At 47.6% G+C, this 27,335-nt stretch overlaps 1 protein-coding gene across 12 annotated transcripts in view; it reads right to left on the bottom strand.

The window, feature by feature from the left end:
- MAP7D1 (MAP7 domain containing 1) overlaps positions 1-27,335 on the bottom strand; it is a 55,362-nt gene that overhangs the window by 2,351 nt on the left and 25,676 nt on the right. For 3 of the 12 annotated variants that reach the window (XM_082233201.1, XM_082233204.1, XM_082233203.1), the window contains exons 2-16: positions 23,592-24,050; positions 22,033-22,101; positions 18,583-18,749; positions 17,353-17,467; positions 12,833-12,943; positions 8,931-9,053; positions 7,325-7,470; positions 7,017-7,138; positions 6,058-6,317; positions 5,129-5,321; positions 3,250-3,430; positions 2,308-2,412; positions 1,969-2,022; positions 625-688; positions 87-195 (exon numbers count right to left, since the gene is read on the bottom strand). In XM_082233201.1, the coding sequence (XP_082089327.1) occupies positions 87-195; positions 625-688; positions 1,969-2,022; positions 2,308-2,412; positions 3,250-3,430; positions 5,129-5,321; positions 6,058-6,317; positions 7,017-7,138; positions 7,325-7,470; positions 8,931-9,053; positions 12,833-12,943; positions 17,353-17,467; positions 18,583-18,749; positions 22,033-22,101; positions 23,592-24,050 (2,278 nt within the window). The remainder of the gene's footprint in view (positions 1-86; positions 196-624; positions 689-1,968; positions 2,023-2,307; positions 2,413-3,249; positions 3,431-5,128; positions 5,322-6,057; positions 6,318-7,016; positions 7,139-7,324; positions 7,471-8,930; positions 9,054-12,832; positions 12,944-17,352; positions 17,468-18,582; positions 18,750-22,032; positions 22,102-23,591; positions 24,051-27,335) is intronic. The other 9 variants (XM_082233207.1, XM_082233206.1, XM_082233205.1 and 6 more) reach the window with 9 other exon arrangements.

Below are 27,335 nucleotides of genomic sequence, written 5' to 3'. Positions count from 1 at the left end.
GGGAAGTAGCAACTATGCTGCTCCTGTAACAGAGGAACTGGCACCAACGTGAGCTAAGAACACGTCACTCCTGCTGTAGGTGGTACCTGTGCTGGGTCCCCTCAGGGGCTGGCCCCTTGCGACCGGCTGGACTTGACGCCTGCATCTCGGGCAGCTCCTCTTCCTTGGGAAGGCTTCCCGGGCGCTTTTCTCCATCTGGGAATGCAGGGAAAGAGGTTGTTATGGGCCACAAGAGGCCTTTGAATCCAGGGACAGAGACCTCAGCCATGCAACCCTCTGAGCCAGCCTCAGGTTTCAACTCGTTTGCTACAAACCTTTTCAATTGCTTGGAAGTGCTACAAAGGCTTCCTTGGTCAAGTTATGCCCTCTTCCTGGTCAAGCCCATCTCACTGTCTGTGTCCAGATGCTTGCAAGTCAGGTCTTTGCTACCTGTGACTGCAGCTCCCTCTCCTTGACTATTTGTTATGGACACAGCCTGGACAAAAGTATAGCTGACTAGAGAGTGGGCATTATCCTGGAGTTAGGACCTGGATTCAGAACTGCAGGGGGCCAGATTCCCAAACCAGCCTGTGATCCTGCCCTTTCATAATTAGCAGAGCATCCGGTACAAGGGGTGGTTCTCACCTGGGTCTGCCTCGCCCTCTTGTTTCCCTTCCTTCCCATTCACAAGTTTCTTGTGGTCTTTCTTCTGCAAAAACAAATGCCAACTGTTAAATTTGCCCGATTCTCCAGGTAGTAAGAGGAGAAAATCTGTTACTGTATTTGTTCATGGATAGGGATAAATACAGTACATATAAGGTTCCTACGTTGTTTTAGCAGCTCAAAGGATCAGCTGTAATTTCACTGTACAACATGGAGCAGGGGGGTCCTGCGTGCTGGAGACCAACAATGCTAAAATGTACTTCTAGTGAAATGTAAAGGTAAAGGGATCCCTGACCATTAGGTCTAGTTGTGACCAACTCTGGGGTTGCGGCGCTCATCTTGCTTTATTGGCCGAGGGAGCCGGCGTACAGCTTCCCGGTCATGTGGCCAGCATGACTAAGCCACTTCTGGTGAACCAGAGCAGTGCACGGAAACGCCGTTTACCTTCCCGCCAGAGTGGTACCTATTTATCTACTTGCACTTTGACATGCTTTTGAACTGCTAGGTTGGCAGGAGCAACGGGAGCTCACCCTGTCGCGGGGATTCGAACCGCCAACCTTCTGATCGGCAAGTCCTAGGCTCTGTGGTTTAACCCACCGCGCCACCCACGTCCCCTAGTGAAATGTACTTCTAACAAAATTTAACTCTATGAAATAAATGGACCCTATGAAATAAATGGAACTACGTTAGTCATGTCCAATATATTACATCCCACACTGGCTTTGTATTTTTGTGATGAACAAGTAAATCTGACTGACTGACTACTGTACTGTCATCCTGTCCCAGAGGCCACGGAGAGAGCAGGTCTGGAACAAGCACACTGGAGAAGTTAAGCTTGGCCCGTTTTGTTTCCAGGGGTAGAAGTAGGCCCGCCTTGCCTTCCAGGAGGTCCTGCAAAGGTCCCTGGGATGAAGAGCTCAAGGGCCCAGAGAGTGTCTGACCATGAGATGGCAGATTATGGGTTGCACTGAGGTCAGATCCGAAAAGTACCATAGAAACACACAGAGGTGTTGTGCAAGAGCAGTTGGTGTATCATTAATAATGAGGGCTGCCAACTGCATGTTCTGCTGCAGGTACCAAAGTCCCTTGGCCCAGCAAACAGTGGCTCACCACCTGCTTAAGGGCAAGCCAGCCCTACGGCTTGGGGTATGAAGCCACCTGAGGCTTTGCTGAAGTTAAGCATGTCAAGGTCTGGTCAGTGCTTGGATGGGGGACCTTGTGAGAACCACACGTATGCAGCCTTGGGGGTCCATGATGGAAGAACGGCAAGACATAAATTAAATAAAAAGACGTCATCCCTGACCCGTTTTCTGAAGAATGACTCACCTTGGCATCAGCTCCATCTGCTTTTCGTGTCCTCTTCATGATCTCCTCCAACCGCTGCAGAGAGAAAGAGGAGGAAGAAGGTTGTCAGACATTATCCCTGTTCAGAGACAAACATTTGCCACTTTCTCAGTCATGGGTGCCAACTGGGAGTGGGAGGAAGCAGTCAAAGCCTTTGCTTGTAGTGTACAAGTGATCACTTTGCATTTTGCAATTGTGCAGGACCGGCCCTACCATTGGGCAAAGCGAGACAGCTGCCTTCTCTCTTTCTTCCGCCTATCCAGCCAATCTGGGCTGTTCAGTCACCCCCACACACACCCCTGCAGAGAAAGGCACACCCACCTTCTTTCGCTCCAGCCGCTCTTGTTCTTCCCGCTGGAAATGCTTTTCACGCTCCACCCGCTGGCGCTCGGCCTCCTCGCGTGCACGGGCCTCTGCTTCCTCCCTCTGCAGCCAACAGAAGAAGTTCATACATTTGGGTGAAGTCAAAACAAATCATGCAACCTGAATTTGCTGGTTAAATCATAGCAAGTGTGTACACTTCAATCACGCCTATCCTAATTTGCTTGCCAGGGACATGGGGCTCAACACGGTAATCAAAGAGAGAAATTGCAGGGACCCACTCCCCTAAATTCATAGGGAATCAAAACGTAATTTCCACCCTATAAAATGTAACCAGTTGCTACCACTAGATGGCAGTGCTTCTCCATCCTGTCTGGTTCCCTAAAATGCCCCCAAGTGCCTGAAAGCACCCTCTCCCTTGAAAAGCGCACCAACCCTGCATTACAGCCCCAGTCCAAGACATTCTGTCATCTGAGGCAAAAATGTACCAAGTATCACCAGACTGGCACTTGAGTCTTAGGGTGCCTTTAGCATGGTATTATTTTGCTGGAAGGATTCAAGCAAAGAGCATAAAATTTAGGTTTACACAATCAAAGTGCCCCATAGCAGTCTGTGGCCTAGCATAGGAGGTGCAGCACAGGCTGCATGATGCCTTGCTCTCCAACATCTTGCCAACCCCTGCCTGCCCTCCAGCGTTTGCCACCTGAGGCAGCCATCTCAGTTTTCCCAATGATAGGGCCACCCCTGATCTACCATTGGTCCATTTAGCTTAGTACTGTATACACTGACAGGCAGTGGCTCTCCAGGACTTCAGACAGGGTCTCTCCCATCCCTACCTAGAGGTAATTTTTTAACTGTAAGTTTTTAAAACTGTTTAAAACTGTTTTATATTGTTTCTTGCAGTCCCTGAGAAGCAGCAAATAAAAACCCCAGCAAACACACTTGTTTCTGCAGCCGTTCTTGCTCTTCCTGCTCAGCTCGGGCCCGATCCTGGGCCTCGCGCTCCTCCTGCTGGGCCCGCTCCTCCTCCTGCTGCCGCCGCTCCTCCTCCAACCTGGCGAGCTCAGCCTGTTGCTGTAGGCGATCTTTGGCATCCTGCTGAGCCCGCTCCTCTGCTAGGCGCCTAAGGGTACCAAACACCACCATTACAACAGCTGCTTCGGGCCCATCCACCCTCCCACTTCCACGGGGAGAACATAGGAAGTTGCCTTATATGGAGTCTGGCCACTGGTCCACTTAGCTTAGTATTTTGTTTACACCAGGGCTGGCCCAAGACATTTTGACACCTGAGGCGAACCACAAAATGGCACCTTCCTCCCCGCCAGGGAAAAAGGGGTGAGTGAAGATCTACATCAGAAACAAGGGGGGTGGGGGAGAAAGATCTACATTGGTATCTGCTGCCTTTCTGGATCCCGCTGCCTAAGGCAGTTGCTTCGCTTTGCCTCATGGGTGGGCCGGCCCTGGTTTACACTGATGGATAGTGGCTTTCCAGGATTTCAGATGAGGTCTCTCCCAGCCTTACCTAGGGATACCGGATATTGAACCTGAGATCTGTATGAATAGCAGGTGTTTTGCCCTTCAGCCCTTCCTCTATACTGGGGGGAAAGCACAAAAAATGGGATTTGATATTATGTTAAGACTGGGGCTGCCTGGAAGCCACATCCCCCGCTCTGGGAATATTTTGCCCTAATTCCAGAGATCTGGACAATGATGGAATATACACGTGGTCAAATGCACTGCGTTATTATCATTCAAGGGCCTGAAAACAGGTTTGCAAGCTAAACACAAGTGAAACATCTCTCAGGGTTCTCAGTGTGCCCCCTTCAAGAGTTGGAGGGTGGCAATAAGAGAACAAGCTTTTTCTGTCGAAGCCCCACCCCTTGCCCCGATTATGGAATGATCTCCGCAGGGAGGTTTCCCTGGCACATATTTATTTAATCACAGGCATCTGGAGAACAATAATGATTTTGGCTTTCAGTAGCTATTTTGTGGTGTTGACATTTGTTTTGAAGAGGTGTGGCTATATTTGCTTTTAATTGGATGGACACTTTTAGTAAATTTGCATTATTTTACAGCATAGATTGCCATTGCTTGTACTTGAAGGTTTTACAGTGGTACCTCTGGTTAAGTACTTAATTCATTCCAGAGGTCCGTTCTCAACCTGGAACTGTTCTTCACCTGAAGCACCACTTTAGCTAATGGGGCCTCCCACTGCTGCCGTGCTGCCGGAGAACGATTTCTGTTCTCATCCAGAAGCAAAGTTCTTAACCCGAGGTAATATTTCTGGGTTAGCGGAGTCTGTAACCTGAAGCGTATGTAATCTGAGGTACCACTGTATTTCTCTTTCTGCAAGTTGTTTTGGAGCTTCCTTTGGTTGTGGGATGCCAATGAACAAATTTAATAAAGCTAAACCAAGCCCTCACTCGACCTGTTGCATGTGCCCTGTGCACAACATGAATCCAAATTCTCTACTGAAAACCCCTAAATGATTTGCCAAGAAAGCCCACATCTTGCAGCCTAATGGAGATGCTTGCATTTATTTATTTATTCTGCTTCCCTTTCCCCCTCAAAAGAAACTGAAATCTTTAAACAAGAACTTGGTAGAAAGTGAAGAGGCAACAACGTGAAGACCAAAAGACTGGTGGGTTGTGGGGACAACATTGCCTCCAAGGGAAGTGGGGGGCCTAATGCCTCTTACGCCTCAGCTTCATCTGGGATTCTAGGATTTCACCAGCTTTATGCTCCACCTGCACAATGAACATCATAAGGTCTAGAAACCTGAACGTCTAAATGGCTGATCAATCTCAACCCAGGGACTCACCGCTTCTGCTCCTCCTGCTCCCTGCGCTCTTGCTCCTCTCGTTCCCGCTGCTCCCGTGCCTGGCGCCGTTTCTCAGCCAGGAGCCGGGCAGCTTCCTCTCGGTCTGTGGTGCCTGCCATGGGCTTGCCTGGAGTTGGAGGAGGAGGAGGAGGAGCTGGCACTGGACTCGCAGCCCCAGAGGGAGCGGCAGCATCTGCAGAGCCCCAAACACATTGTCATCTTCACTGAATTTTAATTTATGTACTGTTCAATGGCAGAGAAGGCTTCTAGGCAGTTTACAAAGCATGAAAACCAGCTACACAATAACTAAAAACAGAAACATTCATAATTAAAATACACAACGAATAAAACATTACAATTAATTGTTGGTGGTGCTCCCACCGGGAAGCTGCCTGGCTGGCAGTGAAATGCAACACATGGCCTTCTTGGTGGTGCTTCCCAGGTGGTCTGCCTCCTTTTAGGAGGAATTTAAAAACATTTCTGTTTACTCAGGCATTGGCTGGCTGAAAGACCTGTCCCTGGCAACCCTGAAATTATTAGTTTTGAGAGGAGGTGATGGTTTTTAGGAGTTTTCATCTGGTATTAGAAGGCTCTTTAAACACTTTTTAGAAGTTTTGATTGTATTGTTTTAGTACTGACATATTTGCCACTCTGGGCTTCTTTGGAGGAAGGGCAGGATATAAATTTTACTTGCTATGAAAACATTTGTAATAAACAATAAAAACACTGGTAATTAAGATATGCCATAAATCAATCTTATTTAAAACAACACAGCAATTGAAACAGGACTTGTTCAAGGGACCAAGGAAATGCCAGTGTCTTTTCAAATGTCAGCGGAATACCAATATGTGGTTAGAACACCTCCCTAAGAAGAGAAGACAACCTTCACTCAAAATCCCTCCACAATGGAGAGCAGGATATCGCCTCACCTTGTGCTGTCTCGCTGCTCCCCGTGACCTTGGGGGTCTCACTTGGAGCAGGGGAGGCTGACCCTCGTTCCTTCTGCTCATCCTTGCGTTCACGGACCTTTGGCTGCCCATCGTGCTCCCTGCGAGGCCGCACTTTGGGCGAGGACTGAGCGCTGCGATTCAGGCCTGCCCGATGGGGAGAACCAGGGCCTGTGCTAGGTGAGGCTGGACGTTGCTTGGCAACAGCTGGAGATGCAGGCCTGGGCTTGGGGCCTGGGCTGCTGGAACACAAAGACACACAGTCAGATGGGAAAGGAAAAGCTGCTGCACCTTACCAACCAACCAGCACTGCCCTGCTGACCTGGTGCCAGGCTAGGCCCAAATTACCAAGAACCAGTGAGGGCAAATGTAAACTTATTCCTAGTTCACTCAGTATGTGGCCACAGCCTAACAGCAGAACTGGGGAAGCTTTTTTTAGCTTGGGGGCTATATTCCTTCATGCGTTGCCTTCCAGGTGCTTCATGCCAGTGGCGGTGGGACAATGGGTGTGATTCTAGTAGGCCACCCAAAATAGTCAAGAGGTGTCTATACTGTCCATCCATCCATCCAAGCAAGAGCCATTGTTACATGTCAAGAATAAAGTCAAGCCCAGCAGAAGAATGGGAGGGGAGTGTGGACCACGGCTCGTCAGCGGTGTGACCTGAGGAAGAGGCTGAGTTGGAGAATAGTCTCAAGGGCCGGACAGAGAGGTCTGGAAGGCAGCATTTAGCTCCTGAGCCTGAGGTTCCCTGTGCCTAAATAAAGGTAACCATGGCTACTGTCCTGATGTTCCTGAGGATAGGTAGGTAACAACACCACTGCAAAGCCTGATGCAGAGAGCCCTGCTTGGCAGTGCTAAACTAAGATCTGCCAAATCTCAAGTGAAGATGGAGTAGCAGAACCACACACACACACACACACACCCTAAGAGCTCCTCCTACCTGTTCTCAGGTGTGTGCGGCTGGCGAGGCTGGGATGACGGCATAGACTTGCGTTTGCGAAGCGCTAGGGCGTTTTTCTCTTGGGCGTTTTCCCGATCTTTATCCTTCTTCTCCTTCTTTTTCTGAGGAAATGAGGCAGCGTAGAGGGAGTGAACGATTGGTAGAAGCACCAACAAAGACAATGACAGTCAGGCTCAAATACAAAATGTTCAAAGAGCATCCCATGGCATGAACATGGGCATAGGCGGCTCATCAGTGGTGGGGATGTGGGGGAGAGAGAGAGAGGGAAAGAGCACACAGTCACTCACAGGGGAGGCCTCAGCCTTGCGACGGGGTGTCACATCAGGGCTGCTGGTTGCTGGCCGCCGTCGCTCTGAACAGCGATGATGCAGGCGCTGGTTATTGCAGGGGCTGAGGGGGCTGGCAGAGGCTGAGCGGGGGCACACAGGTACTGCTGGAACAAGAGAGAGAGGAGTTGTCAAAAGGCCAGCCAGAGAGCAGAGCACAAGAAGGCCCAAGAGTATTTTATTTATTTAGAACGATTTATGAACTGCTTAATCACAAAGCGCACTAAGAGAAATACATAATGCAATTGTAGATAAAGCACAGCTGATACCCACAAACATATACACGCACACACACAAAACAAACACACATAAGTAAATGGTGTGCCTGGGTAGGGCTGCTGAAATAAAAATAAGTTTTCAGCAGGCATCTAAAACAATAGAATGTGGGACACTAGGCAGGAAGTTCCAAAGCACAGGTGAAAGATAAAACTATTTGCAAATAAAAGTCTGTAAATGAAATCTGACAATACAAAGATACTACTTTGTTCCCACTCACAACCTTTACGGACAATGGGTGGATCTAGACCCATGGGCTGGGTGGGGGGACACACCCTATAAATAACTCAGAAATTAGATCATTATAACAAAAGGAAAAAACCTCTCTGGAAAATCATGTTTCAAAATTTCCTGCTCTCTGGTGCCATCTGGTGTTGCATGTTTATAGTGCATTCAAATCGCTGTTTCTTTACTAATGTAGCTGAGTCCAATGTACTGAAAAGAGGGCAAGCTAAGCATAATCAGCATTCCTTAATTTTGCTTCTAAAATATCTCATTCTGAAATACGAAGTACTAATACAGCTGCTTTAGAAATATTGATGAAACATGCTAAATTCATCTGGCTGATACCCTTCATTACACTACTGTTTTATCCTTGCTACACTGTAGCACTGATTTTATATTGTTTTAATTAATGATGTTCTGTTCCTGCTTTCAAATTGTAAGCCACATGGAGGTTGCTTTAAAAAAGCGGGGGGGGGGGGGGGAGGAGTTGGGATACAAGTTTTGTAAATGAATAAAGATCAGATTTGGGTGAAAACAAATGAAATGCTAGTTGTGTTTCATACTCATTTGGCACAATGGTTAGTAGTAAAAGGGTGTCTCTTTCCCCCACCAATTAAATGGGACAAAGGGGAGGGGTTACATGCTTATAGGAAGAGGGTGGAGGATTCAAAGTGTGGGACTTAAGAAGGGGTTTAGCAGAACAGCAAAGGTGCTGCATCAAGGCCAGCTCTGTCATTAGGCAGAGTGAGGCAGCTGCCTCAGGCAGCGGATTTCAGGTGTCACAAATATCATTAAATTATGTAATTTATCACTGCTGTTGTTGTTTCTGCCAGTGTTGAGAGAGAGCCTTGGCTGGTCTTTGGTGTTCAAATCACCTTGACTTGCTTGGTGGGTGGGTGGGTGGGGGAGTGGTGCCATTTGCTCTTCTACCTCAGGCAGTAAAATGTCTCGGGCCAGCCCTGGCAGAAAAGAACTATCCCCACCCAGTCGTGATAGTGTTGAACCAGAGATGGGACAAGTCCTCCCCCTCAATATCATTTCAGTTCCCTCATCTGCTCCCACTTACCCTGGTCTTTGCCGTTGCCGGCAAGTGTCACAGCACTCCGGCTGCGTGCCAAGAAAGACAGTGTCGGCGTCATGAGTCGGTCCACGATGCTGCTCTCCCAGGGGCTGAGCTGGAGGCTACGATCTGGTGGGGGAAAGGGAGACAAAATGCTCCTAGTTAGGCCAAGACCTGCTAGTTCCAGTTCCAACAACTCTGCAAGGCCCAGCGTCAGCCTCCAGCTTTCAGCTGAGGGGAGTCTTGGCGCCATTTCGTTGTTTTCTTCCTGGTGACTTCCAAACAAGGCACAAACTCCAGAATCACTTTCTCCTCAAAAGTAGGCCAGGGACGAAGCCTACCTAATACAAGGCATTTTGTTTCCTAAGCAAAATGCAGGGCTGGTTGCAGAGGAACAGTTCAGAAGAGAAAGAGGTGTCTGCCAGATGCAGGGCTTGTACTTAGGTCCACTTGGTTGAGAAACTAACCAAAGCCACCCCCCCACCCCCGAGGAATAAAAGGACTCTGCAGTGACTCTGCAGTGACTTTCTGCAGTGACAAGTTGACTTTCAGGGCAAGGAAGACGATTTAGCAAACGATATTGACACATATTAAGATTTGGACCAGGAGCACCTGATAAAGTCTTCAGTGTACGGATTGAGCCAGTAGGCAGCAAGTCACAATACTGACAAATGTGATGTTTGCAGTATCAAAGAGGGGGAAGGAAGCAAAAGGTATGTAGCTTAAGTATGAACATGACATATCCCACAATGGGACTCAAGCATATTCCAGAAAAAAAATCCTTATTTTCAATGGTCACAGTTGGGCAGATTTTTAATTCACTTTAAATAATACCACATAACTTTTTTTTGGTAGGGTATTTCATCTTTGTGTTGTCAGATATTGTAGGAACTGCTTCCTGTACCAAGCTTACAGCATAACTTGTTTCGTTTTTGTTTTTTAAAAAAGATTATATTAAATCAGATAAAATAGAGACACTTCTCAACGATCACTTGGAACAGAAGAATTTTGGGGTTGGGGTGGAGAGGAGTAACAAATAACACAAATATATTTTTCAAAGCCTTGAATGGGATGCTACTCTTCCCTGGGTAAAGCCCCTTCTCCGCGGGTGGGGGGCACTACCCAACCCTACATTCCACATGGACAATCCTTCTGAGGCTAATGGTTCTCTTTGCAGGCCCCTCTTGACTCAGACACAGGCCTCTCCTCACTCTGCTGTTCACTTAGCCTCTTCCGGAATCTTGTTCAGATTCGCCAGGGTATTTTTAATCATCACTAAGCAACTAGGAAACAAAACAACTAGGGGGGAAAATACTATCCTCTGCAGCACAGAGAGAAAGAGAGAGACTTGGGAAGGGCGTAGAAAGAGCAGTAAGTGGAGCAAGTATATCTCAGCACTGTGTCCAAGATCAGTGGCAAGTCAGCGCTGTGTGTGTGTGTGTGTGTGTGTGTGTGTGTGTGTGTGTGTTCGAGAGGTTCTTCTGCAAAGGGCACCAGTGGTCACGTATGCTTGTTTTGCACGGACTCATTCCTGACATCTCCAGCTAAAAGTTCATTGGGGTGGAAAGGCTCAGGTAACTGCCCAGCCTCTAGCTGAGACCTTGGGGAGCCAGTGGCACTCACACTTGGCATTACTGAGATAAAATAGACAGGCCTTCTCCAACCCGTTGCCCTCCAGATGTTTTGGACTACAAATTCCATCAGCCCCAGACAGCACTTCTGTGCCACAAGCTAATCAGGCAGGCAATTGAAAAGTCCTAGTTTCTTAACCTCAGGCCAACCCACCTGATCTGAAATATGGGGACAAAAATGTCACCCTGCCTCTCAAGTGTCTTTTAAGGACAACTGTGATAGTATGCATGAACCATTTTGAATACTCAGAAAGCACTATATGAAAACCAGCTTTCTTAACTGTTCCTCTTGTCAGCAAACAAGAGTCCGGATGGCTCAATGCCACAGATGTCCCAACACCTGGTTAGCATCTCCACCTCCATCCATATTACCCACCCTCAATTCTGGCTTCATCCATCTTCAACCACTTTCCCCCCAATCTGACCTAGATTGTGTGGTCACCGACCATGATAACTGGACATCCTACACCTGGAGGGCCACAGGGTCTCCATCCCTGATGCAGGAACACCTAGATTATGGAACACTCTCCCCATGAACACCTGCCTGGCTCCATTCTTTGTTGGCTTTTCAAAGGGCAGGATTTAAACTCATTTACTATTATCTAACCAATAAGTTGATTTTGAATACTGTTATTCTTATCTCAGCGGGTGGCGCTGTGGGTAAAACCTCAGCGCCTAGGACTTGCCGATCGTCAGGTTGGCGGTTCGAATCCCCACGGCGGGGGTGTGCTCCTGTTGCTCGGTCCCAGCGCCTGCCAACCTAGCAGTTCGAAAGCACCCCCGGGTGCAAGTAGATAAATAGGGACCGCTTACTTTCGGGAAGGTAAACGGTGTTTCCATGTGCTGCTCTGGCTCGCCAGATGCAGCTTGTAACACTGGCCACGTGACCCGGAAGTGTCTGCGGACAGCGCTGGCTCCCAGCCTATAGAGTGAGATAAGCGCACAACCCTAGAGTCTGTCAAGACTGGCCTGTACGGGCAGGGGTACCTTTACCTTTTTATTCTTATCTCATTTCTTTTAAATGCTGCTTTTATAGTACAGTACTTATTTGTTTTCAATGATTTTGGTATATTTGGTGGTATCTATATCTATTTTTTTATTTTAAAAAAATGGAAGGCAGACAGGCAGGAAGGAAGAATCATTCGGACCAGGGCTGGTTATTTTATCTGGCGTGAAACCTAGGATTAGCTATAGGAAAGGAGCAACTAATATGGCAAGAATATAGCTGAAAAGCAAGTGTTCAAATAACAGCCTTTACATTGTAGTCCAGTGTTAATATTGCAGGTTGAAGTTAGGCTGAGGTGAAGAGTAGGAACAGTTTAGAACCAACCTTGGAGAGTAGACCAGCGTTAGTAATGAAGCATAGGAGCTGGGCTGTGAAAGTAGCACATTGATATTGCAGGCTAAAAGGTGCAACCTAGTGTTGCATAAGAGGTAGATCTGAGCACGTTGCCTACTCAGACCCTCTCCCAGCCCAAATCCAGCACCTGGCTGCCTTGTGCCCCATCATCTTGCATGGAGCCTGGCACCAAGGCACTTACTCTGTGTTCTCTGGGAAAAGCAAGTTTGTTAAACCACTCTGGGAACTGTAACTCATTGAAAAGAATAGGGATATCCTAACAACTCTCAGCACGCTTAACGAACTACAGTTCCCATGATTATTTGGGGAAGTGGTTTGTTTCCTCAGAATCAGAATTAGTTGCAGGAAGTCCAGAATGAGAGCCTTCCTGGCACATGACTTGGTCCAACCTCTGCTTGAAGACCGCCAGCGAGGGAGAGCCCACCAACTCTATTTTATCTAGACCATTGGTTCCATTGTCAAATGGCTCTTTTTATTGTCATCATCTTTCTCCTAATGTTCAGCCACAATCTCTCCTTCTCCTCATACTGCAGATATGTGGGCACAACAGGGTCTCTGTTATCACTGTGCCTATCACCCAGACCTACCCGTTTACTTTCCCTATTGCATACCCTGCCGTTCAGGATCCATATTCACAAAGGAGGACTATAAACTTGCATTTTAAAAAGAATTAAAGCTGAGGTTCTTACAATGCTGAATTCTTTGCTGAATACCAAATTCTGTACTTCTGTGCTTGGGCGGAATTGCTACCCCAACTCTTATGGTGTTATAGGTATCTTAAAAAATAATAATAATTGCTTTAAACGTGTTCGCCAGCCCTTGGCCAATGGGATAGGAATGGATACAGGTTTTAAATCAGTATCGCCCCTTGCCCTCCCTCACCCTGGCACTGCTGGGTGCCCCAAGGGGTCTCTTACTTCTACTGGGCGAGTTCCAGAGAGTGGCGGAAGATTTGGAGAGGCGCTTGTTGATTATAGAGTCCACATGTTTGGGGAGATTTACGGCAGAGAGGGAGCACCTGCCCGCACCTACGAGAGGGAAAAGACACACGGGTGTTAAGGGCGGTGGGGGTGGGAAGTGGAGGACATGCTAGCATGCAGCGGCAGAGGGCAAAAGGTCATGCAGTGGAAGGAGCAGGAAAGGAACGGAGGCATTTGGTGGAGGGGTTTCAGAGTGCGGTGTTTGGTTCGCCAGCCTGCACCATCTTGTGTCGTGTCTGCAAGGGTACAAGACCAGCACCACCTGTTCACGTGATGATCCACAGCGCAACCACACCTTGTTCAATGGCATGCCAAGGCTCAGCCTGACACAAGGAGGGTTGGCACATTCACTACCTGAGAGTATACAGCTCCAGGAAAGCAGTACATCCTGGGTTTTGTGAAACAAAAATGCCGTTTGGTAAGATATACAGAGCCTAGTACCCTTTCCTTCCACATCCAAAGCAGAAAGTACAGGCACCAATTCATAGCCTGCTCCTGCTGCACTTTTATCAAAATCAGGTCCCATCAAGCTGCCATGATTAATACATATAGGCTGGGACCTTAGTAGCAGATTTTAAATACCAGGTTCCTGGCATCCCTGAACGCTGTTATGAAACATTTCCATTATCACAGCGAATACAAGATGGAGGCCAGACTGTGGTACAGAAAATAGCTGTGCCCAACCACAGGTGTGTCCCTCTTCAGACAGGTTCAGACACTAAACAACAAACTGGGCTGAAAACAATCAAGACGCTTCAAATCAAAATGGCAAGATTTGTGTTTTTCCAAGGAAGGAATCTCCATTCTGAAGCAACAATGCTGAGATTCGGGCCTGAATAGGTAACCAAACGCCTCAAAAGATAGCTGGATCTTCTTTCTCAATATTTAGCAGTTGTTGGTACCCCCAACTACTAAGATGTTATAATAGTTCAGTAGATACTGGTAGTTAGTTTTTGCCAGGCCTTCCACTCCCGCCATCACCGTCAGAAGCCCACCAGCCCATGTTTGCTGCCATGGCAACCAAGTCACCTGCCACTCAGTAGGCCTTTCATTGATTCTGGGGAAGGACAGAACTGATGAAAGCCTGATGTCAAAACATATAGGGTCAGATGCAATGTTAGTCATACCTGAAATTAATGGATAAGATTAACTGTGGTCCAACAACTTTTGTTAAAATCTAGTACTTTTTTAAGAGTCCACAGAGAGAGATGGCAAAGCGCTGGAGATGCAGGTGCCCCAGTTGGTTGCATTTTCTGAGGTAAACTGTGGAAGAAATTTTCCCTGAGGCAAATTTCTGACAAAGAGATTTCTATGGCATTTGGACAGGCCCTCAGCAATTTGATAGGAGATAGTGGGAAATAAAAGAGTTTTTTTCTGGGTATATATGTATGTGAGATGATTGTAGCTCATAATAGTAAAATATTAAGTTTGTTGCATAGTTCACTTGAAGGAACTATGCTGCAGCCCCATGATAGAAAGTTCCACAATGACTTGTTTCCCCCTCTCACTCCTCTGGTAGCAGGGATGGAGAACCTGTGGCCCTCCAGATTTTGCTGAACTACAACTCCCCTCAGCTCCAGCACACATGGCTAGGGATTATGGAAATTATAATTTAGCAAAATTTAGGGTTCCCCACACCTACCTTAACAGCTTATAATGAGTATCCCGGAGCTGTAAAATGCCTAAGATGCTGACTCAAACCCTTCTAGCTCAAACGGGGGGAAACAGAGGAAGGAAAATATGTGATTTGTCCTCTTTTTGCAAAATGCAGTCCTCCCCGGTGAGAACAAAGCTCATATTTCAGACTAGCGGGAGTTCTAGATGGAAGCATTCCTCTAAGATCAGGTTCCCCAACCTTGGGTTCTCAGATCCTCTTGGACAATATAGCAGCCCCAGCCAGCACAGCCAATGGCAAGGAAAGATGGGAGTTGCAAACTAGCAGCCTGTGGGACCCCAAAGTGGGAAGGTTGTCTCAGAAGGAGGGGATATGCCACAACATTTTGTTGCAGGCCTCACTTGTCATAACAAACTGCAATTTGGAGAAGGTATGGCCCCTGCCCTGGAGGAAGAGCTGTCCTGTACAGAGTCACAGTACTAGGTGTGGATTACAACTAGGGCACAGTGAGAAGTCATTACAATCCACTGGAAAAGACATGCAGTGATCAAGCTCTTAGCCAGTCCCCATGAGCTGTAACGGTTGTGGTTTTGGAGTAGGGGAGACAGGGTACTGATTCCCTGCTCAGCCACAAAAGTCACAAACAAGCAAATAAATAATGTTAAAAGAGGTACTTTAAACACATATAGAGTGTCCTTCTGCCACCATTGTAACCACCCATCAACCAACCTCAGTCCATCTAGGACTAAGGGTAAGAACATCCAGGTTGAAGGGCAAGTTTCTCAGCAGGCATGAACCCTAGTACCTATCATTTCAGAAAGGTATTTAGCTATTTATTTAGACTAGTGACCTTTCCTACCTCAAAACCAAACACAGCTAATAAAATTTGAAATACTCTGTGATATCAAAACTATAAGAAGCAAAGGAAGCCAATTAAATAAATACACTACATTAATCCACATATACATAAAACCTCAAGTGAGACTCATAACCAGCCCAATGCCTGTGGAAATATGAGATGGTTTGGGTCTTTCTGAAAAGCCGAAGCATTTGGGAACTTGTTTATGAGATTTCTTACCCGTCCTTCACCAGAAGGTCACAGAGTGGGTTACAGCAATAAAATATACTATAACATACACAAACACACACACACAGTTAACAACTGTAAAACAAGAAATGTATCACATCAGTTAAAAACAGTTCTATATATAAAAAACAAAGCAAACATTTAAGAACAACTCCATGCACATGGTTGCATATGGAATTGTTTTTAAAAGTTTGCATTGTTTGAGGTTCCATTCATGAAAGAAAGATTCTTAGGGGTGGAGCCAAACAGAGGAGGCCACAACCGTTGCCCTATAACCAAGTAAAAATATAGGACTTGGGAGGAGGGTCCCCAGTTCCTGATCAGAGGGCTTCTATAGGAAGAGGATCTCTCTGGAGAGGAGAGGAGAGTGAGTTGTTTGTCAGGAAGTTCCTACATTGAATTTTGCCCTTGCAATAAACTCACTGAGCTGACTTTAGGCAAGCCACTTCCTCTCTCCCAGCTAGGACAGTAACACTGAGCTACATAAGAAAGTAAAGCAAGCCCCACTGGATCAGGCCAAAGGTCATTCAAGTCCAGCATCTTGTTTCCCACAGCGACGAATCAGGTGCCTCCAAGAAGCCCACAAGCAGGCATGAATGCAACAGCCCTCTCCCCTAAGGTTTGTTTCCAGACTCTGGTACTCAGAGGTATACTGCCCCTGATCATGGGGGTTCCATTTAACAGCAGTCATGGCCAAAAGACTACCTTACAAGGCTGCTATAAGGATTCCAAAACCGTAATACATGTAAAGTGCTTCTTACACTCTAAAGTGCTTATAGTGCTAATTAGGAGGAGGAGGTTTAGTCCCAGCCCACTCAGGACTTCAGAGTTCAAAACCCAACTGAGCACTGCAATAATCCCTAAGTATTACTAGTCCACAAACATTTTCACTTGCTTGCCTGTCCAGATATAGCTATGCTAATCACTCATGGCCCAGAAGAAAAAAACTGATTTTAGCAAAGTTTCACTGTCTGATTGCTTGGAGGGAATCATTACTCACCACAGGTTACCAGGCAAGCTTTGATTATTGCCTTGTCTGCTGTCTGCAGGGAGCCCTGCTAAGCCTGCATAACAAACTGCAAACTCTCTCTCGCAAGCTCTTCTCCACAACCATAAGGGCTCGAAACTATCTTCGATCACAAATCATAGCTTCTTGGGAAGGAAAATTCCTCTGCAGATACTGAGCCCTTATATGTTTGTGCCCTGAATTACAAAAAAGCCTTAAACCTAAGCTTGTGGTGCCAGTGCCTGTGGACTAAATCAACTGAGCCAACAGCATCATGTGCCTCACTGCCCAGCCCCAAGAAGACCTGCGTTATGTCACTCTCTTGCAAAACCTGATGCCCAGAAAATGCAAACAAGTGAGGAAACAGATGTGGGAGGTTCGGAATAGCAGGAGGCAAGGAAGGGGTGTCACCACACCAGAGCATCCAACACCATAGTTACCATGCCAGAGCATCCACTGGCTAGTGGCCCTACTGAACAGCAAGCTGCAAATACAAGGCCAGCTGCCCCCATGCAAAAAGGGCTGGTTTGCAATCAATCTAATTACAAATCAGCATGCAAAGGCCCCTTCTTGATCAAGCGCATGCACGTGCAAAAGCACTGAGCCCCACTCTCCCCATGCTACCATTAGTGATCCTATCGAGCTCACTCTGGTCAGCCTACATGCGCTTATTTATTGGCTCCCCCCCCCCAGTGGATGCATGTCTGTGCCCACACAAAGATGCACATGTGCCAAGTGTCTCCACTCACCATCCTTGTGAGCAGGGGAGCCCTGGTGCAGGGCACCAGCCCATGACCATCGGTGCTGCCGGATTTCAGCCCAGGTTTTCTTTGTTGAGCGCTGGATGGCAGCTTCATATCGCTCCTGATGAAGAAGGGGAAAGGGGAGGAGTCAGGAAGGACAGAGCCTCTGTCTGAATCCCTAGAGAGCTGCTGCCAGCCAGCATAGACAGTACTAAGGACCATTGCTTTGACTGTATAAGGCAGCTGCCTATCCTGTAAAAACAAGCCTTGTATCATCTATGGGGCAGGGGGTGCTGTTGTGTGCAGAAGGCCCCTGGTTCAATCCCTGGCATCTCCATAGCATCTGACTGGCATCTGAATCCTGGGAAAGCCTCTGCCAGTCAGTGTAGGCCTGTAGGCAATACTGAGTGAGATGGACCAATGGTCTGACTGAAGATAAGGCAGCTTTCTACGTTCTGTGAGAGACACTAAACCTTCAATTGCCATTTCAGAGCCTTGGAGGTAAGGGTTTGGATGGAGTGAATAACAAAGGAGGAGACAAAAACCCTTCCCCAAGATCTCTAGGTGGATATGACATTGCTTGGTTTACCTTTTTGGAAAAGGTATTTCATAAGCAAAGTGCCCCCCCACCCAGTGAAAAGTCCCTCTCCAAACCACAAACCACTAAAAGGCTCTGAAGGTGTCAAAATAATTAATTCAGATCTCTGGAGAATAGAATTATAACAGAGATATTTTGCTGCTTAATGCTGTTGGATTTTATTACTTAGAAAACACTGTTTTTCTGTATTATTATCATACGACAGTGGACCCTCCGGATATGAACTTAATTCATTCCAGGGGTCCGTTCGCACCCTGAAAATAATGTAAATTGAGGCACGCTTCTGTGCACACATGCAGCATGATCGAGCGCTTCTGCGGATGCGCACGCCAAGAAATCTGGAAGTATATACTTCCAGGTTTGCCGTGGTCGTAACTCAAAGATTACGTATCCGGAGGGATATGTAGGTAGAGGTACGACTGTATTGGTTTTGTATTATTATTTTGAAGGGAGCTGTAGTCCAACATGCATTTGCAGAGCACCACAGGTTAATAGCTACCCTTGTCCTATGTAATTCCTTTTCCTGCTGCCTGGCAGTTGCACTGCAATCCGCAGCTTGCTTCTTCATGTGCCCTGTTGCCGGCTCTCCTCCCCTCTGCCTGCCTCCCTTCCTGCTCCCAAGCTACCCCAAAGCCCACCTTGTTCTTCTCCAGCTTTTGACGCTGGCGTTCCTCCAGAACAGCTCGCCGCTTCTCAGCACGAACCCGCTGCTCCTCCAGTCGCCGCCTCCGCTCCTCCAGTTGCTTTTCACGCAGCACCCGAGCCTTCTCCTCCTTCTCCAGCCACAGGACCCGCTTGGCAGCTACTGGGGCAAAGACCAAAGAATAAAGAGGGAGGAAAGTAGACAGAAGAGATAAAGCAATGTAGTGCATAGCCAGCCTTGTCTGCACACACACACACACACACACACACACACACACACACAAACTTCCTCACTCCTGGGACATATTACATTACAAGGAAACGGTGTGGTTTTCATTTCATCCAACAAGTCCCTTAGGCAGAGAGAAGGTGAGTATTTTGTGGAAGTCTTGCAATCTGAATATATATCTGAAACAAACACTCTGCCACCTTCCTGCTTAGAGCCAGATCCTTCCAGGAATCTTGCAATCCCAGCATGAAGGCAACAGCCTCCCCCCACCATTTGCCTCATAGCACCTAATAGCCACTAACAGATCTTCTCCTCCATATATTTGTCTAAAACGATATGGCCTCTTGTTCAGTTTTTTTAAACTATTTAAAATGAATGTACATTATTATCGCTTTTAGCTCGCCACCTAGGGAACGTATAGCAGGCTGGATGCAGAGGGATGGAAATTCTGAGACAGAATACAACAAAACAGTTCTTGCCAACCTGGCTCCCTCTAGGTGTTTTGAACTGCAACTCCCATCAGCCCCAAGGCAGAGGTGGAGAACCACACCCTCGAGGCCTCCTTTTGCCTGATGTTTGGGACTTTCCCCAGGCCACACCTCTTCCCCAGCCACATCCTCTCCCCACAGGACATGTGCCCACCCATTAGCCTGGCTGGAAAAAACTCTGATAATGGCAGAGTATTGTGGGAAATTTAGATGGCATGTTGCAGATCCAGCCAGCAGGCATGGAGGGCAGATGTTAGCTCTGATGGGCTCTGATGAGCACTAGGATGTCAGATATTGATGCTGGGCCTTCATGCTTACACATGCCAGGGATCAAACTTGGGACTTTTGCACACAGTGCAGATGCTCTCCAAGAGCTATGGCCCTTCACCAAACAATTAAGCTGCCTTCTACTGAGTCAGGCTATTGGCCCATTTAGTTCAATGTGACTGGCAGAGGCTCTCCAGGGTTTCAGACAGGGCTTTCCAGTCCTACCTGGAGATGCCAGCGCTTGAGCCTAGGGCCTTCTCCATTCAAAGCAGATGCTCTGCCACTGGGCTGTGGCCCTTCCCCTTTAACTACAGCCATTACTGCCACCATCATCTTCCTCATCCCCGCTGCCTCTGGGTCGTACCCTCGACCTGCACCCCAGGGGCAAAGCCCTGAGTCACTGGGGCTAAGAAGCAGACCAATGGTTACAACTTTCCCCAGTGCATCACTTCACAGCGCTGGACCATTAAAAAATAATAATAAACATTAGAAAGCGGGAGCTGGCACTAGCTACAACAGGCCCCTGGCATTGGCTTCTGTGCTGATGCCAGGCCTGGGAACAGTCCAGAAAGAGGCTGACTACCTCATCTGATGCTCGTGATAACTAGGCCTGCCTTTTCATTAGGGATTTTATTTATTTACTTTGTGGGGGGGAGAAGGAGGGAGGAGATTTGAAGAGGTTGTAGTGTAAAGAAGGAGAATGTCTGCACTTTTAAAGTTAGGTGAGGGGATAGGTGGCTGCTTCACCTGCCTTGTTCTATCCTCCAGCACTGGGAGCCTTCATAAAGCAGCTGCTTCCAGAAGAACTATTGAGAGGGGTTTCTGGTATAAACGATGAAGGAGAGCAGTTGCTCATTGCTAATGCTTTGGGGCCACTTCTGGATGTGAAGTTATTGGATACTTTTACTTTATCGACTGGTGAACTTTATGCTCACTTTAATTTTGATGGATGTTAAATATACAGTTAATTGTTGATTTGTTTAGTGTTATGTTGTTACGTTATTGCAGTGATAATTCTACTTTTTATTATGCAATTATTACTCTGCTGCATTTAGACTGCTTTAAAAATGCAAACCGCTTTAGAGAACAGTTGTATTTTGTGGGTCGTGGTATATAAATAAACTGACTGACTTACTCGTTTAATTGTTTTTATGCATTTTGCATGCACAATGCTTTCAAATGCTTGCAAGCTGCCTTGAAGCAAACTTTGAAAGGCAAGGCACAAATATTTTAACTAAATAAAAATAGGACCTATCTGCAATGGAAAGCTGGGTTGGCAGGAGAGTTGGAAGGAATGAGGGAAAATCCTGCAGGAATTCACTCAAACAAGGAGTGGGTTGCAGTAACTGAACCCCTAGCTTCAGGGATGAAGCCCACAGCTGGTGACAGCAAGCTGGGGGGGGGGGAAGAGAGGGGGGAAGACCCTAAACAACAAAGTGGATCAGGATACTAGCAGAGAGGGAGGGAGGGGCAATGCAGTCAACAAAGGGAATGGGAAGCTGGCCTGAAAAACACATTCAGGCCAAACAATGGGGGAATGAGGGTGGAAAGTGATTTAGACTGGAGCGGCAAAAGTATTAGGAGGGGGAGTGATGGTGTGGGCAGTGTGGTGCAGAGGGAAAGCAGGAGAGAGGCCGCAGAACAGAGAGCAGCACCCAGCAAAATTAATGACTAGAGGTCTACTGCATGGGAAAGGAATCTTCTTTGCCAAGACATTACCTACAACACATCTCACAGATGCACATGACGGGGGCAGAAGGGGGATGCATAACTGGCTGAAGTTTGTGTGTTTGTCTAGACTTGCTGGCCCAACGGAAGGAAGGAGTATGATGATTTCTCTCCCACTCACAATTTGGTACACGTGAGAGATGAATTTTCTCAAAATACAAGAGCCGTGCAAAGTCATGTTCTCCCAGACTCCGCACACGCAGAATTACTGTTGTGGGAGGGTGCAGGGACACTACTGCATGTTCCTGTTGCCAATCCTGCAGCCATCCACGTGTCAGGGGCTGAATGTCTGCCATAGGGAGCCTGCCCTGTTTATTCAGAGATGCTCTCTGGGTGATTTAGAGTCCTGGAGGATCAGGGCTCTAGTTTCTTAGCAGGTAAAAAAAAAACCCATTCTGCTGTCTGTCAGGTGGACTGACTGGCAGAGGAATCACAAAGCAATCTGTGCCCCTTTTGGCAGTCTACTTTGTGTGCCAGCTGTGGAAGAAGCAGCTTTCCTTCATGGCCATCACAGAAACTAAGTTGACTGGTAGAGGAGGGACAGAGAGATTGATCCCTTCTTCATCTGCCTTCTCACTCACCTGTATGAGACCTTGGAGACCACTGTCAGTCAGTGTGCAATAGATAGATGGACCAAAGGGTCCTGGGCAAGGGTCCCAGAAGATCTGAAAGCTTCGTTGCCTGGAGAGGGCCTGAAGCTTCCTCTGCCCCACAAACACAAGCTTGCTTCTTACCTAGATGTTTGGCTCGTTCTTCCCGTCGCTCTCGAGCGAGTTTGTGCCTGGCTTGCGCCTTCTGGGTATCTGGGGAAGAGAAGGGAGAGGTTAGGCCAGTTAGAAAAGTCATGTGCAAGCCCACCCCACCCCCTGCAACCCCTACGTTCATCAAATTCTCTTCATGTCTGCACCACTCTTTCTAGACTACTGTGTCCCACTTGGATCTGAAGGGGGTCACACCAGTGGCATCACTGGCAGCAGTATAATAATAATAATTAATAATAATAATAAAAATAATAAAAATAAATAATAATAATAATAATAATAATAATAATAATAATAATGGAGAAACAAAAACAAACTATCAATGTTTATATTTTTAGAGCAGTAAAACAGCAGGATGGGGAGGAGGAGGAAGACAAGTAAGGAAGAGTAAAATCACACAGCAAATAATATGAACAGGGAGGACTGAGACTCCAAGTAGGACCAAAAATCTGAAAAGAAGCAAGAGAACTGCTGCAGATGGTACTGTGACTCTGCCAGTCATCATGCGTCCTTCTCTAGCACCAACTCAGAGAGCCAAATCTAGATGCCTTGTGGCAATATACCCCATGGAGGAGGAGCAGCAGCAGAAGAAGAAGAAGAAGAAGAAGAAGGCTATCAAGCCAGGCACATAAATAGGCAAAAAAACTACTAGCTTGCAAATGTTTGTACTAGCTATTTCCATGATGGACTCAGGGGAGTGGAGGCCCTCTTCTCCCTGGGCAGCATGGAAACGCAAGCTACTCATCTCTCAGCAGGCCAGAATGTAATGTTGCCTTCTACCAAGTCAAATGGAGGAGGAGGAGGAGCAGGAGGAGGAGACAGAGGAATCCATCTCCTGCTCTTCTAGCCTGCTACATTTCCAGGCTGGTTGCACAAGAAGAGATTTACGGAAGAAGATGCTTTCTTTCCTCCATAGCTGGGCATTCATTCCTCTTTTAAAGCCACCCACTTTGGTGGCCATCACTTCCCCCTTACAGCAGTGAGTTCCATAATTTAACTAGGTGCTGCGTGAAAAAGTACTTTCTTGTACTTTCTTTTTTCTCACTTGAATCTTCCAACAATCCTCAGATGTCCACAAGTTTTAGCATTATGAGGGGGAATCCTTTCTCCTGTTGCCTTATTGTATTTCTTACCACAGAACATTTTGTACCGAAAGGTGAAATGAAAGCATTTTAAATAAAGAATAAAAACAACACTCACATGGGACAGAGATTGGGAGCCTGTGGCCCTTGGAATAAAAGACTCCAAATGGGGGAGGCCTAGGGTTCCTAATGAAGCCCACAGTCCAGAGGTTCTCTATTTCTGCAGACCCCATCCATCATATTGACAAACCCCTGGCTGCCGTGTGTGTGTGTGTGTGTGTGTGTGTGTGTGTGTGTGTGTTTCAAACAGAGAAGCTGCAAACTTATCTGCTGTCTTTCCACAAGAAATAAACAGTTCAGGAAAATTATGTGGTGACAAAGATTCCCACCCGGCAAATTTCTGATCAGCTTCGAGTTCCGCCCCCAACCCCTGACATGCCCCAAACATACCTTGTTTGGTCCGGGGTCTGGAAGGCCCCTGGGCAGGGGAAGGCTGTTCGCTCTTGGGTGCTGGTTGTTGGGTGCTTTCCTGGCGATGTTCTTCTTCTGTGGGAGGCGATGCCTGGGCACCTATCGGCGGGGGGCGGCCATTCTTAGGGGGCAGGGCCTCCACAGCCAGGAGCGTCGTGGCAGGCAGTGGGCTGGCCTGGTTAGTCTGAAGGGAAGGTTTCATTTCCACAGGGGGCGCCGTGGCAGTCTTGACACCCGGGGGACCATTTTGAGCAGGAGGCGTTGCCCCTGTGGGAGCGGCAGCAGGCGGCAGAGGGGTGGCTTCTGGTGGGAGGGGAAGGAGAGGCTGGTCACTTGGGTGTGTTTCTGTCCCCCTCATGAGGGGCGCCGTGGCAGGCGAATGGCTAGTCCGTTCACTGAGGGGGAGCGGGGTTGCTTCCGGGAGGGTCCCATCCGGGGCTGTAAGACAGAAGGAGGCAAGAAGGCTTATGAGGAGACCCCCTCCGAATACTTCTCAGGCAAGCTCTCCAGAGTTAGGCAAGCGATCTCTCCCTCCCCTCACAGCTTGAGGCAGGGGTGCCAGGCACAGCTCATTTAAAGTAAACAGCAATCACAGCTGGGCACAGTGCCAGCAGGGCACAAAGACCCCTTCTCCCTCAGGCCCGGAAACTGGCATACTCAGATGAAGCAGCAAAATATCGTTTTATGGGCCCTACGTAAAGTTGCCACCTTTAGGGTGGTTGTTCCCCACCCCCGATAGAGTCCCTGTACCTCTAATATCCGCACAGCAGGCCAAACACAAAACACAAAACCCTCTCCTGACACCAAGTGCAGTTCACTTTTTGCTTCTGTGAGATTTCCTGAGGCGGCTGTTTCCAAGCTTCCCTCCTCTAATTGTTAAATGGAGATGGAGGACTTCAAAGGAGCTGTGGGTCCCCATTCTTCTACCCACCCACCCTGCCTGGAGCACAGGCACCCACAGGATTTTTCCAGGGTGTCTATGTGTGCATGCATGTGCAAAAGAAAGCACTGAAAAGTGGGGGAGCAGGATAGTTTCTTTCCAAAAAAAGAGAATAACAGTGCCTCCTATCTCAGGTTCTACAAATATTTTACACTTTCTATTAGCTGGTTCATGTAGGGGGAGAAACTCACGCCCACCCTCCGCCCCCAGGTGCTCTCAATCTGAACCAGCCCATGATCTGGACCAGGAAGAGTCAACAATTCACTCCTGCTTCCAGTTACATAATTCACCGCCATCCCCAACACACACACACACACCTCCCTCGTAGCAACAGAGTCCTTCGCGGACAACAATTAAGTAATGGAACAAGAATGTCCAGCCTGAGACCTGGCGGAAGCCACAAAAGAAGGCTACAAATGCTTGCCCTGCCTTGTGCTGAAGGAGGCTCCTTGCAGACTCCTGCAGGATGGAAGGCATGAAGAAGAGGCAGGGGAGAGGGTGGGGTGAGGCCAGCCAGCTAGCGGTCAAGATTCAAGGGAGAGAAAAGTCCTGGGGAAGGGAGGGGACACAGTGGCAACAAAAAGGCCTGGGGGTGATCAACAAGTGGAAACCAAATATCCTGCATCAAGCCATTATTTTTGAACGGGAAAAGTGGGGGTTTGCAAGTGTTCCGACTCAGAGAAGCTCCTCCATCAGATCAAAGCCCCCTCAAAGCTACACTAAACACAATGTCAGGAGCAATTCTTGACATCTGTGGGAGGTCATGTAAAAAGTAAAGGGAAATTGCAAAATAAAGCAGCCTTCTCCAACCTAGGGTCCTCCAGCTGTGCTGGCTGGGGCAAATAGCCCAAAACATCTGGAGGGTCCAGGTGGACCGTTAAAAAAAAGAAAAGAACAGCAGTTAACACAAACTCCTAGCCTTGGATAGTTATTTTCATATTTAGAAGTCATTTGCCATGCTGAGTTCTTGGAATGAGCATTCCACCAGCCTGGACTCACCGGTGACTAAGTTGTTATGCTGCTGTTTTCTGCCTTCTTCTTGCAGAGCTTCATAGCAAGGATAATTTGCTAAACATGCTTCTCAGCTTGCAGGAATTCCTGATCTGAGTCACCTTTGTCCCTTGCATCTCTGTGTCACAACCCTCCATCATCACTCTGGCTGTAAACAGCCTGGCGTGGCTGCCTGCAGAGAGGCCTCCTTTAAGGCAAGAGGTTCTCCTATCCTCACCTATATCCTCTCTGCTCTTCAATCTGGATGCATCCCTTCTCCCTGAGCAAGTGGAAAGACTTGCTGTTGCACTCGGGTCGTGCTGGCCTCGGTCCAGTATACCTGAAGGAGCGTCTCCACCCCCATCGTTCAGCTTGGACACTGAGGTCCAGCGCCGAGGGCCTTCTGGCGGTTCCCTCACTGTGAGAAGCCAAGTTACAGGGAACCAGGCAGAGGGCCTTCTCGGTAGGGGCACCCACCCTGTGGAACGCCCTCCCACCAGATGTCAAAGAGAAAAACAACTACCAGACCTTTAGAAGACATCTGAAGGCAGCCTTGTTTAGGGAAGCTTTTGATGTTTGACAGACTATTGTATTTTAATATTTTGTTGGAAGCCGCCCACAGTGGCTGGGGAAACCCAGCCAGATGGGCGGGGTATAAATAATAAATTGTTATGATTATGATCATTATTATTAGGAGCAGTAGCAAAGCGTCACACGGAAACACCTTAGGGAGTCTCATTCTATCAGTCCCCCGAAGCCCACTATAGTTCAGCCTTCACTAGAAGGGACTTTTTTGGGCCTCGGTCCTCAGAGAGGTACCATCACAAAACTTTATTACAGTCACAGACCAGCATAAGATAAAAACATGCTAATAAATAAAGCACATAAGACCTAAAAAGAGGAAAGGGATAAAAGTGATTATAACTCACAAAACTTAAGATAGAAACAAAAGACAAGCAGTTAAAAGCAACTATATAAGGGGGGGGCGAGAAAAGTAAGAGCTTAAGAGCATAGGAAGGGATCTACTTAATCAGGCTAAAGGCCCATCTAACCCAAAAATCTGATCTCAAACCACAGACCCCCTTGAGATACCCAGCAACTGATATTCAGAGACATAACATTTTTTATAATGATTTTTTTTATTTGCACCCTGCCCATCTGACAGAGTTGACCCAGCCACGTGACACCTCTGACACTCCCTGCATTTTGTCTGATCCTCTTTTAGAGCCATAGAGGTTGGTTGCCATCACTGCCTCCTGTGGGGACCAACTCCACAACAGCTTCATGCCCTGTGTGAAGAAGATGTAACAGTGTCTTCGGAGCAGAGGGGAGTGGACTCCATGATGGTGCCCTCCTGGTCTTGCTCATCACCTGCCCACCGTTCCTTTCTTAAGACTCAAGGTGCCCAGGATTGAATCAGGGACCGTCTGCTCACGAAGCTTGTGCTCTGCCTCTGAACTCTGGCCCCACCACCTTCCTCTCTGGCAAGAGACATGCAGCCAACAGAAAATGCTGTATATTTTCTGCTATCCCCAATCCCCCCCGCCATTCCTTTAAACGTTTAACCATCTCTGCATTGTGTAATTAGCAGCTACAAGTTGCACAGTCAACAGAATCGCTCTGTTGGGTAATGATGGATGGTGCATTTCCATGCACGAGACAAAGGGACCTCAGCAGACAGAAAGTAAAGAGAGAGGGAGGTGGAAATGAGGGGGGGGGAGCGGTGGAGGAGAACAACCGAGTGGCAAGTACGGAAGGGATGGCGGTTGGCAAGGAGATCTGGAGACAACTAG

The sequence above is a fragment of the Podarcis vaucheri genome (assembly GCF_965113315.1).
Source record: "Podarcis vaucheri genome assembly, chromosome: 7".
In the NCBI taxonomy this organism is placed as follows: Eukaryota; Metazoa; Chordata; class Lepidosauria; order Squamata; family Lacertidae; genus Podarcis; species Podarcis vaucheri.
Note: the sequence above shows the minus strand (reverse complement) of the source record. Positions and strands in the feature narration are given on the sequence as shown.